This window comes from Aphelocoma coerulescens, chromosome 1A (assembly GCF_041296385.1).
Source record: "Aphelocoma coerulescens isolate FSJ_1873_10779 chromosome 1A, UR_Acoe_1.0, whole genome shotgun sequence".
In the NCBI taxonomy this organism is placed as follows: Eukaryota; Metazoa; Chordata; class Aves; order Passeriformes; family Corvidae; genus Aphelocoma; species Aphelocoma coerulescens.
Genome location: NC_091014.1, coordinates 11,634,957 through 11,648,694, shown reverse-complemented (window position 1 = coordinate 11,648,694; position 13,738 = coordinate 11,634,957). Strand labels below are relative to the sequence as shown.

Below are 13,738 nucleotides of genomic sequence, written 5' to 3'. Positions count from 1 at the left end.
AGGAGAATCTGCATGGGAAATATCTGCTAGACCAGACATTTGAGGTAAGAATGCATTAAGTGTTCCCAGTAAGTTGTGAAATTATCACTTGGTTGTGTATCTCCATATAAATCTAAATCCCAAAGAAAGTTTGTTTTGAGTGTATTTTAAAAAATAAGTAATGTATCTACTTCAATCCATTGAGAATTTGATGTTAAAATGCTATGGCTCAGCATTTTAGGGCTGCAATAAAACCAAAAAAGTAAATGTGCGTTGAAATGAAACAAAGTCTGACATTAACCTGGAGTCTAGTACCTCCTTCCTTATTCTGGTAATACTCCCACTGATTTCAGAAAGGCTTTTTTCCCCGTAAAGACTGAAGGATACAGCTCCCAATTATCTGTTCAGGAACGTGCAGTAACGAGGAGAAATGCGTGGAGCTTGAGAAACCACAGGCACCACACTTGATAGTTCATAAACAGATAAGGTAAGTCTTTTGCTATGGAGAGAAAATAAACTATGGCACTTTAAATTATGATAGGTGATTTAAGCAGATTAAAAAGGACCTATTCCAGGGACAAGGAGCCAGAAGAGGCAGCAGGAGGGGGAATAGTGTATTAATAGTGTAGGGAGATATGTAGAGTCCTTTGCTTCCCCCATCCCAGATTCCCCCACTCCTGCATGCTCAGTGGGAACACAGCAGACGATTCCCAACACTGCTGCACCTGCTGCACCACAGGCTTCACATCTTTGCAATTTCAGAATAAGAAAAAGCTGGGGCCATCTTTCTTTCTTTCTTCAGCTGCAGTGGCTCTTCAAGTGCAGATATTGTACAAATACCAGTGGTTTGAGCCACCACTGTTGAACAGGAAAATCAGGTCATGCCAAATTGCTCCAGGCACACCGAGAGCCCCTTTGCCTGATTCTCCACAGTCCCAGTGCCCAGTATAAATAACCATGTTCACCTGAGCAAAGCTGCAGTTCAGCTCCAGCCTGACCTCTCCTTTCAGCTGAGTAAATGGCTATACAAGGTGCAAAGCAATAGGAATCAGGCCTCAGGGTTCTGTACAGCTCTGCAATTTTCAAGACACTCAGGGTGCAGACAGCAGTAAGTTCCACACTCACGTCATATGCACAGTTAACAACCTCAGCTAAGTCATGAACTACATTTTAATTAGACAAGGGGCCAGGCTTTTGATTTCAAAAATAGAAGTTAGGGTTGCAGTCCTTCATCCATTGAAGTTAATTGCAAAATCCCTATTATCAGGCTCTTGAGGTATTACCCAGGCGCACTTTTTAATTACATTTGATTCTTAATGAAGTAGATGGCAAAGAGAAAAGCAGCCCATGATTCAAATGATTCCCATTTTTATCTTTCCTGATGAAAAACAGAATAGGTCAAGATACTTGCTGGATTTTCCCATGAGAAATGCTGCAATGTGAATAAGCTCAATTGACTTGATCCTGAAGAAGCAGGTTAGCTTTGAAAAGCATCACTCATTTTCTCCTCCTGTATGCATTCTACCCTCAAAACTTATGCAATGTAATTGTAGACACCAAGCCAAATCCAATTCAGAACTTGAAAAATATCATGTAAGTATCCTAGGCTTGAATGACTTGTCTTTATTGTCTAATGTCATGTAAAACATAAGGAGTCCTAATTATGGTTTTATTTTCAAACTATGCACTTTAAAAGAGTGACAATTCTCCATAAAAACTGACAGCTTCTCTGGGCAAGGAGACTGCCAATAATTCAGTAATTCTACATGATTTAAAAACAATAAGCTATGAAGAAAGAGTGTGTTATCACACTTAGCTAGAGAACAATACAAAGTTTCACCTTTTCCTATTACATCTCTACTCATGTAACTAAACAAGGATTTATAGAACAAAAGTTCATACTACAGGTGGGGCCATTACCTTGTGTAGATACAACCTGCAAACTCTTTTCACATAATGAAAGTTGTTTCTTACCATCTGGAAATCAGCTTTAAAAATAAAGCTTCTGTTTATATATTATACAAAAAGCTTCATTTTTTATTTCAGACATACAACTCATATTATAAAACACATAATTCATTTCTTACTTTTATGATTTCGAAAGGCCCAATAAAAAGTTAGGACCTAAAAATGTAGGTTCCTTTAATGTAGGTCTTTTTTAAAGGTTGACTGCTAAGTATTAGGGAAAGTAAAAAGTTTTAAGAAAAATCAGATGGCATTGCAAGGCTCTCTAACCAAGGCAGCCAAGAAGGGTTACAGCAGGAACTAGTAAGGCAAGGTTGTGTGCCCAGGGCTGGCACAGGGGGCAGAGCTCTTGGGGCCCAAGAACCTCACCAGAGAAGGGGTGACTGCAGCATAAAGCTGTCATAGCCCCTTCTGAAGAAAGGAGGGACAACCTGGAAGGACAGAGAAACTAAGGTTTCAATTCAGTGTTTTTTTCAAAATTCATAGATTTGAGGTCTTTTGCCCTGCTGCTTCACTGTTCCAGCCTTGCAGAATACCTGTGATGAAACAAAATCTCTTTGAGTTTCTGTTGAAACCATTTGCCTCTCATTAGAATTCTTCCCCACTCACAAATTTGAATACTGGAAAACCTGAACACTTTCTAGTTTATGGTCATACCAGAGATCAGGGGAAGCCTAGATTACTTTCAAGGCCACCAAGGAGATGATGTGGAAATCCAAATCAGCCTGTTATGCATAACTGTGGGAAACCTGAAGTGTAACACAACCACAGCCAAACTTGCTTCTGTGTTGAGTTGTGCCAAAACAGTACCATCTACACCAAAGTCAGTGCAGACTTTAGGCAAGGAAAAGAGATTTCTATCTCTACATCATTTGAATTCAGGTTCCCTCTTGGAATTCAATTCTTACTATTGCTTTTACTGGAACCATGCTATTTTAAACCTATTAAGTACTGCCTTCATCAATTTAGGGCTCCATATTCTATAATATGCAACACTTTGTAATTGTTCAAACTCTGGCTGGTATTTGTGAAAGGTCTAACTTGCCAGGTTTCCTTCTGGATGTCTCTCAGTTTCATATTTACATAGTAATGATCATTGTGGCAAGTAGAAGTTTGAGATACTTACTTATTTTTAAAGCATTCAGAGCACACAGAATATGCCCAAGGCAGTGGCAGGGCATCCCTGCACTAAGGAACCACAGAAACCATCCTAAGGCAAACAGGATTGGTGCAGGGAATAGCAGGTCCTCCTGCCTCAAAGACAATCACAGAAAAGGCAGAAATCTGGAAAAAGTCAGTGCCCCTGTAATTAGTGACAGAAAGCTTCAGCTCAGATTTAACAGACACTGTAAGCTGAAGTGGTGGCTAAAATCAGCATTTAAGGCTAGAAGACTAGAAGAATGAGTTACTTTACTATTAAAAGTAATAGTGGGGTAACTGCAGCAATAAGGTACTGCTCAGCACTTCAGAAGTAAAAGAAACATTTTTTTTGAAAATGATAATTTTCATTGCTGGTTTACAGTATGGAGGCATCAGTGATTGCTGCATGCTATGTACATCCTACACAGAGCACCAAGTACACATGGAATGATATTTTTTCAAAGCATTCTGTGCCTGGATAACTATTTTGGTAAACCTTCAGGCAGCCTCATTTTCAGAATATGAAGTGTTTCAGCTGGACACCAAATGAAAGCAACTCAAATCATTGATACCGTCCACCACATGTCATGTGTTATATTTTTTTCCACGGAAAATTAAGGATAAGAAATAAAACCTTTTGTTGTTAGCAAGTCATAATAACTCAAAATAAAGAGAGAGGCCTATTAATTATTAATTATATATTAATTATGATTCTATAGCTATAGGTAGATTCTGGTAAAATAATCAAATTTAGACTGAGAGGTGCCTCAGCAACACAAACCAAAAATAATAACTGTGGACACAGATCAAAAAAACCAGCTTCCACCCAGTTATTGAATTTAAGGGAAAAAGAAAATGTTCAATCATAACATTTGTTTAAGAATGTTTATCTTCTTTCTTACCATTGAATGTTAGGAACACCCTTGCTTGAGGCTGGGAAGATCCTTTTACACTGCTAAAGTAAATAAATATCCCAATGAACACGTTCATTGCGAGAAATGCCATCTCTTCAGATTTGCAACTTAATATCCAAGAAATGAAACCTGAAAGAGAGAGATATCATGTTACTCTTCCTATACAACCTTGAGGAGCAAAAATCATAGTATGGAAAGAATTGTGTTAGAAGCCTCTTCCAGCTGAATCCATAATTACTGATGTGAAGGAGGTACATCACTTCTGTGTTTTCTTTGTGCATCTGAAAGTGGTTTTCCTCAGCAGTCTTCTGTGCTGGCACAAGAGGAACTCTCTGCCTGTTAGTAGGACCCAACAGAGCCCAAGTTTTGGCTAGGGCAGACTACAGCATTAGACTCAGCTTATTTAAAATTAAGACAATTCCACCTGCTGGAAATATAATTATACTAAATGTCAAGGCAGAGCAAAGCAAGGACAGGAGATAAAGTTTCATGGATAAAAATCTGGCTGATATTTTTAGACACCTCTCCCTCATGTTTGGGGTGAGGGGGGGTTGGGGTCACTGGTTATTTGGGTTTTTTTTCCTTTTCTTTTAACATTTGAAATCAAAGGTACTTGGAAATGAGCTTTAAGCTTTAGTAAACTGAGCTCTCTAATCACCCTTTAAGTTTTTCTTTTAAGAAATTCTGGCTATGTATGTCATTAATTTCAAAACCATGAAACCAAGTGTTTCAACACACTTGAAACTGTTAGTCAACGTTTGCTTTTTGGGCAAGCTCCTTTCAGGATACTCACCTGCTCACATTGACTTCTACAGAGACCTAAGAATCCCAGAGTTAGATAGTGCACTACACTTGATACCTCTGCTACTCCTCCTGCACATCTGCTGAACCCATGTTCACTTAACAGGAGTTAGCTGCTGAGAAGCCTGAGCATTTCAGAGAATCAGAAAATACTCCAAAACTCTGTATCTTTTCCTAGCTCAGGAAGGACTTGAGATCACTGGAGTCAGTGGCACTTCGCTAATAATTCTAATGGACTTTGGACCAGATCCAGAAAACCCAGCCAACATCAGAAGCTGAATACTGCATATCTGTATCACATCTGCTCCTAAACTGCCCCTCTCCAGAAACTGTGAAGTGCAAATTTCATTTCACCTATTGTAACAACTTTGTCAGTTCAGTTGCAAAAGTGAGAATAAATAACAACATCATTTTAGGCCCATTCTACTTCACTGCTTACATATACATATTTTCCTTTTTGATGTAAACAGCCCTTCTACTAGACACCACTTACTAGTTAATCAAGCAGGTGATAAATTTGATTCTATCACAACCGGAAGCTCTTTGAAAGACACAACCCCTACAGCTAGACGATATCATTAAAGGCTATACATTTATTTGATGGAGAGATTTGTTACCTGTGCAGTCAGCTTACAGTTCTTAACCTCAGCTCTGGTCCAGCACTACAGTCCCTCCAGTGGAAGCCAATATTTCTACAGGCTTGTTCATCCGGTCCCTCTGAGGTTCACACCTGTCCTCAAAGAACTGGCTGTAACCACCCCAGCACGGCAGGAATGAGCTGTCAGGCAGGGATGACTTTAGGTCAGCCCTAGTTTGGGCTGGATCCACACCACTGACTTAGCGGTAAAAGCCCCGTATCTCATTACCACCTCTGTCATTCCCTATCCACTCACTGTAAATCGCTTGGAAAGGCTTCTCTCTGCACAGGGACTTCACATCAAGGTGGGGGTGGGAAGGAGAGCGTGCAAGAAAGAGCAGATCTCTGCAGCCCACACTCTAAACTCCCCTTCATTATTTGGTCTGAGTACTGAGAAATGCACGAAGATCAAGTAATTCTACAACTCTGCTAATTGACAAAAACAACCTTGTCAGAAATTTGCCAGCTACAGATCAGGTCTGTAGGAGAAACATATCCATTCTGGCCCAGTTCCAAATTATCTCTAAGGGTCTTTTAACTAATAAAATGATAGTTGCAGAGTTTTTGCCAAGAATAATTTTTAAATAGGCTGCACGAACTCTAGTACTAATGTTGCTTTGTGGGCTTTAAATTTAAAACCTTGTGACTTGCCCATGGGATATCCTTTAACTTACTCCTCTTTTGAGAGAGAAATGGCATTAAATCCCGATAAAATTTCTTTGTCAGGCCAAAACAAATAGCCAATCATACAGAACATGTGATTTAACAGACGCAATGGGATTAGTATTTTACAGTAGTAGCACTATGCTTTCTTTGCAATAAAGATAAAAAGTCGAAGAGGAACAAGTGTGCGGCTTTCCTTCTTCCTTGAAATAATACTGTAGGAAACAATAATAGCAAAAAACCTCTTTCAGCTCTCTTTCCCTCCCACTCTCGTGCCTCCTGCCAATTCTAGTGTAATCAGTCAGAGGAGTGAAATATTGCAACATTTCATTGCTCAAATTGCAGATCTTCACTGTTAACACAGAAGTGACAGGCAAATATAAGATTCAAGTGCTGAGCAGCATGGTTCCTACCCAGCTGTTAGACACATAAATAATAAATGCATACAGTGCCAAAAAGGTACCTCAGGGTGTCTGACATGTGAGTTACCTAATGGAAATAGGTTTAATTTCAGAGATTTACAGAGCTGGTAACTGACAGATCATTGCAGGTTTGACTCCTGCTTTGGGCTTATATCCCAGTCCTGAATTTATCACAGTAAGTCATGATACTATATTCAGCATGTCCAGTGCACATGATCTCTGCTGACAACACACAGACCTAAAGCCTTGCAAATACTTTTAAAGAGTCTTACAGGACAGACAAAAAGCAGTGTCTAATTGCATTTCTGTTCTTACACTCTAGTCTAACTGCAAACAGACAAACCGCTACTCAAGTGAAGTAGTGAAGTTTCCCTGCCACGGAGGTCGCTGGCAGCATGTTGCATGGCTTTGGGAAAGTACAGTATCGCTTTGCTAGGAAGTGCTGTGCAGGTGTCATCTGCTACAGGCTGCGTCCTACCCTTAAATCCTGTAGGGAAAATCATTCGGCAGAAGAAAGAAAAGAAATTAAGGAGAAAAAAAAAAAAAACCTGCCAAACACAGACTATGCCAATCTGGAAAACATCGGTTTAACTATCTGTGAACAGCAGCAAAATTCAACCATCAGAGCCATTTCACGTCTATTACAGCAAAGAAAGAGAACTTTAAGTTATTCTTACCCGGCTATTGGAGGCACCAGTAATACCGATTTCTATCTGGATTCTATCAGTTTATAGGCTCGACTCCTGCTACCAGAACACTTTAATTCCAAACCTGGCTCATGGCAGAGGGAAAAATAAATTAAAAAAAAAAAAAATAAAATAAAATAAAAAAAGAAAAGTCTCTCTTCGCGGTGGTTGCAAAGATACTCCAGGCTCCTCTGTACAATAATCCTGGCAGTGGACTCCTGAGGCTCAGGGAGCGCTTCTCGAACCCTGCCCGCAATTACGCACCTAGAAGTGAATGGAGCGGCCGCGCGGTGCCGGCTTCCAGTTACAGGCGCTGCCCTGCCCTGGCCGCCGCTCTGGCGAGGCGAGGCTCGGCGGCCGCCGGTGCATCATTAGCTGAGCAAATAGGGGCTGGAGCTCATAAATAATGGCGAGGCCACACCCCGCCCTGCGCGCCGGCGGCCGCCGCCCGGCCCGTCCGCCCGCCCCAGGCAGCGCCGCGGGGCTGCTGGCAGCGCGCAGGGGCTGCGGGCTGGAACGGGCGCGTCAGGCAGCCCGAGGCTCCTTAGGGACACGGCCCCCGCTCCCGGCCCCGAGGGGCTCAGCCGCGGCAGCCCCCGCCCCATCGCGCACTGTGCGCGCCCGCGGCGGCAGCGAAACTCGCCGGCAAAGTTTCTGCCCCGCCGGACGGGTCGTGCCACGGTCCCAGCGCGGAGCTCGGGCAGGGGCCGCCGGGCAGAGCCGGGGGGAGGCGGCGGGACCGGGGGCGAGCAGCCCCGGCGGGGAGCAGAGCCGGGCCCGGGCGCGGCCGCGGGCGGAGGGATGCGGGGGCGGCCGGGACGCCGGTAGGTGTCACTGTGAAGAGGGAATGAGACCGGGATGCGGTGAGAGGGGAGCCGGGTGACAGCCAGACCCTTCGGAGGGGGCTCTTTTCCCCCGCTCCCCTCGAATTATTTCCTCTTTTTAATACTTCAAAAGCGAAGAAGAGTAAGACAAGCGTTAAAACAGAGGTTAGATTCAGTCTCCTGGTTGATCCAGGTGTTTTACCGCAGCTTTCGGAAGCTTTTTTGCGAAGATTTGAAGCTGTGTTTGCTCAAGCTCAGTTTTCCCCAAGATACACAGCAATCTGCCCCGTTTGGTGGGATTTGTGCTCTTACCACAGCGGGACAGCGCTGAACATTTTACCCGAGGTGTTGGCTCCGTTAAAGACACAAGGGTTTTCCAAGCAACATCACTTTGGTTCTGCCTTAGGTTTCCTACGATGTCTTGCAAGCATATTCTGTGCTGCTCTGACCTGCTGGCTGCAAACTTCCTTTGGATCAAGATTTTCACTTTTGGAGAGAGATGGTCTCTGATCCGGTCAAGGTGGTGTGGGTCGCTCAGCAGCATACTGTCACAGCAGTACTTTGAGGGAGCACATCTCATGATGCACTTGGAGCCATCTTCCACAGCCAGAAATATGTTAACAAGTAAACAAGTACCCACAATGAATGTGCACATGCTCGAGTTACAGTTTTGTTTCCAACTATTACACACACGCTCTGGCCATACTAACCAAAGCAGTCAATAATTGTGATGGTATTATAGCCAGAGAGCAGGGAGTAGCCTGAATACAGCACCCTGACTAAACACATTTTGTCTATACATATGGATGTCTTTATGGCCTGTGTCTATCAGTTACTTTGTGTAAAAGCTCATCTGCATGACTTAGGGTCACACGTATTTCAAAGATAGTGTCTTCCCAGGCTTCAGTGCCGGGCTAGCAGAACTAGTGCCCTCTTCAAGCAAGAAATTCCAATATTATATGGCACTTACTATCCCAGGGGGCACAAAAGTATGGGATGGTCCTTCCTCTGAAATGAAAATTCAGATTTGCAGCAGATGCCAGAAAAGAAATGGATCCAGAATTTTTAAAAGCTTGATCAGCTTCATATCATGTCTTGAAGATTAATTAGCTGATACCTTCAGATGAACCAAACTCTCCAGATCATGAGTCCTTAAAAACTTTGATGCTCTTCCAGTTCTCCTCCTTAACACAAATAAACTGCACAGAAATGTGTGAACTCTCGCTGTCCTAGAGAGCAGTTTAAACTAAGCCCTCAGTTCTCTCCATGGGCAGGCAGTGTGTCTGTGAACATGATGCTGCTCATCCTCAAACTGTGGTGGTGTTCAAATGCCTCTGTCTGACAGCAGCACCCTGGCAAAAGGAGAAGTCACTTTTCTGCGTTGGAAAATCCCCACAACTAAGTGCAATTAGAGATCACCACACCAAGCAACAGAAGTGAATCAGCCAATCCAGTGTTCTTCCTCTTGCTGTGATCTATGCAGGGTGATTCAAAGGAAAATGCACAGAAAACCACAGACCAAATATAAAAAAAGTTCTCTTTTAGGAGATTTTGGGGAGATATCTAATGGGTGGTGATACCAGTCAGAGAAAAAAAAGAATGTTACTATGAAATACCAGCACTAGAACTTATGATGATTCTGTCCTCCCCAAATATTTTTCCTTTAATAAAAAAAAATCTACTTTTTTCCCTAAATAATACTCATTTTCTAGGTAAGAGCACAAACACATTCTTCTTAAAATATAGAAAAAAGAGAACAAAAAGAATATGCTTAAGAATAAATCAACATCAGCATTAAAGTCACTTGTGTTTGTCAGGAATTTTGTATGTATGGACACATCAGAGCCATCTGGCTATCTGCACTTCTTCTTCACATGTGCTAGCTACATTGGAGATAAAAAGGTAAAATAGAACACTGACGAAAATTATGGGGCTTTCCAACACTCCCTCATGGACTTTGGGCTTATAAAATAGCAAATGAACTACAAAGAGACAAATGCAAAACTTTAATCTGTGAGATACCATCACACTCATATCTGATAGGCAAAGTCAGAGTATTCTAATTTTAAAAAGAAAATTGAAACAAGAACAAGCTTGCCACATTGATTTATTTGTATTTAACATGTGCATATGTGCAGGTCAGAGCATGATAATTAACTTTAAAAAGCAGTTTGAACTTCACAGCTGGGCTAAGAGAAATGGTTAAAGTTTTACTTTAGGTGTTTTGTAAGAGCATGTATTAGCTTCAAGCAAAACTCATGGAATGGAAATTACTTCTCCCAATTATGAGGTGGGGTTTCAGCATTTACTGGCATGAATCAGCCCTGTGAGTTAAATGAAAAGTATGCAAGACACTTGCTTTCCAGTCTGTGTATTTTGCAGCCTAACATGGGGATGAGGACAAGTATGTTGGACTGTGCTTTGCAGCTGATTTTTAATCATTCCTCTATTACACAAAGCATAAAATGTGTTGTACAATTTGCTTCTGGTTCTGATTTCTTGCATGTGAGATTTATAACCAAGGGCAGTTATTCCAGGTCACATCACATATGTGAGGACAGAGTCAAGGCCCTCACTCAGCTTCAGAGTCAGAGAAGTTCTGGCTCTTGCAATGTGATCTGAGCAAGCAAATCCCCCTGGCCAAAACAAATAGAGCTGATTTTGTTCTATCTATGCATGGTGTTTGCTTCTTACCCAAACAAGTCATCCTAATGGACCCAGACCTAGCTTTAGACCTAAACACTAACTGTAGCCATGAATAAGAAAGACAAGAGTGGATTTGGATGTTTACTTAACATATGGACTTGGGGGTTGGCCTTTATGTTTTGTTTTGTTTTGATTTGATTTGATTTGATTTGATTTGTTTTGTTTCCCCTCACTTAGATTTTAAGTTCCTGAGGAAGTAAACATATTGTAGGAGGCATTAGGACTGGAAGGAACACAGCTTTAAAAGAAGGCAGGAAACTAAGAACTATAAAGAAGAGAAAGAAAGGAACCTTCTGAGAGGCAGTTGGATGGTTAAAGGCAGCACAGTGGAATAGCAACAAATAATTTCACTGGATTGGCTACAACTAGCTCTTATGAAGATCAGCAGGCTTGATAGTCAGATTCTGCTTTGAACACAAGCACAGATCAAGACAAGATGAAGTGCCGGCTATTAGAAAGAAAAATGTAGTAAAGGGCATAGTAAAGTGACCATCAAATGGAATTCATTCCTTCCTTAAAAATCAAAGGAATGCTGTATACAGTAAATGTCCAGATTCCAAGTGATGAGAGAAAATGATATTAATGACTATTTTCTCTGTCCTCATTTATGAGTGTCAAATCACCTTAAAGACATGTAGGGTTGTTAGGTAATCCAATTAATTAATCATTGTCTATTTTCTTTCTTACCGTTACAAGAACTAGGAAAGGTGTGAAATATATCAGCACTTTATTATGGGAAAGTGTGTTTGTTTTGAAGGTGTGCTAATATGAATAGCAATTTATTTTCTTTTTCACAACCAGTAATTCAAATATTCAAGAGGTAATAAGGATAAAGGTCCTGGTGATACCACTGTGTGATCAGAGATGGTGTAAGGTCCTTGGACACTGTGTCAGTGGCCTTGTTCAGGTAGGTCGGTGTTGGACTGGTCATGAAGAGTGAAGCTTCTTCACCAAGGTCACAGCCTCATAAAACTGCTGGCATGTAACTAACAATGAGCTGTCAAACTGAATTAATCAGTTTGCTTCTTAATGCCTAAGGTTCTGTGAAAGTCCATTTTCAGGAGATAATTTTTCTTTTCAGAGCTTAAGAAAAATTAGGTGCTTAGGATCAGGATTGGTGTAACCACATTAAAGAAGTATTATTACCTCTATGGGAACAGAGGAAAGCATTATGCTCTTAGCTTGATAAAAGTCCAGTTGTCTCACTAAATAGACCCTTCACTGAGTGGCTTCCCTGGAAGTCAGTGAGCCAGCACTTCATAGTAACTCTGCCCTTGAAGAGACTGCGATTTGCGCAAGGTCGTCATCAAGTAAGTCTTTCTGTGCCTGTACACAAGACATAAGCATATTCCTGGTATGCTACCAGGCCTTCATGCTTCCCCTTTTCAGTAAGGCAACCACATTATTGCTGTTTGTAGGGGAAAGACAGTGTTTTGGTCAGATTTTCCACTTTCTAGTCACTATGACTCAATGAGGTCAGTGATACAAACAGAGTCACTGTTCTTGCACAAAGCTGGGTTTGAGTTTTTATCAAATCAAACAAGTCATCACTATTTTGCAAGCTGATGAGTAAGAATATGTATATTGAAGACTTGAGTGAAAAAAAGGAAAGGGTTGTTGATGCACCAAGGATGGCTTCAGGCCAAGCAATCTACAAATAGAAGAAAGCACAAATGCATAGAGGATGCAACAATGTGTAATCTGTGCATTCCAAGTACTTGGAATGAAGGTCACATGGTGCAAGGAGTTCTGTAAACACACAGGGAAGTAAGGCAGCAGCAGTTATGGAGCTATTTATCCAAACAGATAAATAGAGATTGGGGGGGAGGGGATTACTGCAGGATAGAGGGGCAGTGACATAGCCCTGAGCATCATGGCCATTTCCAGTACGTGCCACTCTCCAGCCTGGTACTTGATCCATTGCTGCAACTATGGGGCTCACAGCACTCAAGGGAGTCCTCTCACTCTCTTGGAAGGAAGTTTTGGAAAGGTGTCTTTTTGTCATTGATTCAGCTACTTCAGTGTTTATAGAGCATTATCTGAATTACTGTTTTGTTTTTTTTTAAATAAATAAAATAAAATAAGGCTTATGATTTTTTTTGCTATTCATTGTAGGTTTGAAACACACTCCTACAAGCCTGATTATACAAAACCAGTCACCCCCAGTCTGGTCCCAGATAATATACCAGCACAGTCCTATTTCCCACCATCCTTCATCTTCAAATCAAGAATAATGACTGCATACCTTACAGTCTTCGATTTGTTTTGTTCTCTGTAAGCACAGACTAGGCTTTACTGATGGTATTTGCCAGCTAATTTCTCACTACATATTGTTTGCATTCTGCAGGCTGTTACTTTGGAAGAGGAGCAGAAGGACCATTCTGTATATGCCTTGTTCTTCCCTAAGCATGTCCTCTTGGCTACTGTCCCATTTGCTCTCCCTAAGGAAGTTTTTGCCATGCAGAAGAAATAAAAGAACTTGTGTTTCCAGATGAAAGAAGAGCAAAACTACCGAAAAAGTTTGTAATTTGAAGCATGCATGCCAAGCAGAGCATTGACTGAAGCAATCTGAATAATGCCTACTGTCCCCTGGAGATGTCAGAAATGTGCATATGGGACCAGGGAACGCTGAGGAATGAAATCGGCCTCAGAGATATCTCCTCTCCTACTAATCAAACCTGATCCTTTTGCCTTACGTCCTACTCTCAGTGGAGTTGGGATTGTAAACCAGATCTCTCAAGTAACCCAGGATGACCATCCTTCCATTTTCTTGAGGAAACCGAAGAAGCATTGGCTATTTTAATGTAAGTCCAATGTACCCTATAATTTCCCCAAGGTGGAAAACACTGAGGTGCTATAGAATTCAAGTTGTAATTCTTTACCACAACATTAAGGAATGCATTCTTGCTTCCAGAAAACTGATCCCCTTTTCTCAGACTGTCATGTTATCTGCCACAAGGCAAGGTTTGTCTATGGAATCAGCATGGTACAGGTGGGGTTT

At 41.6% G+C, this 13,738-nt stretch overlaps 1 protein-coding gene across 2 annotated transcripts in view; it reads right to left on the bottom strand.

The window, feature by feature from the left end:
* The window catches only part of SEMA3C (semaphorin 3C), a 119,448-nt gene extending 111,883 nt beyond the window's left edge, over nucleotides 1-7,565 (bottom strand). The window contains exons 1-3 of one of the 2 annotated variants that reach the window (XM_069035610.1): nucleotides 7,472-7,565; nucleotides 7,199-7,292; nucleotides 3,987-4,127 (exon numbers count right to left, since the gene is read on the bottom strand). In XM_069035610.1, the coding sequence (XP_068891711.1) occupies nucleotides 3,987-4,089 (103 nt within the window). In that variant the 5' untranslated portion in view covers nucleotides 4,090-4,127; nucleotides 7,199-7,292; nucleotides 7,472-7,565. The remainder of the gene's footprint in view (nucleotides 1-3,986; nucleotides 4,128-7,198; nucleotides 7,293-7,471) is intronic. The other variant, XM_069035617.1, reaches the window with a different exon arrangement.
* Nucleotides 7,566-13,738: the final 6,173 nt, after the last annotated feature.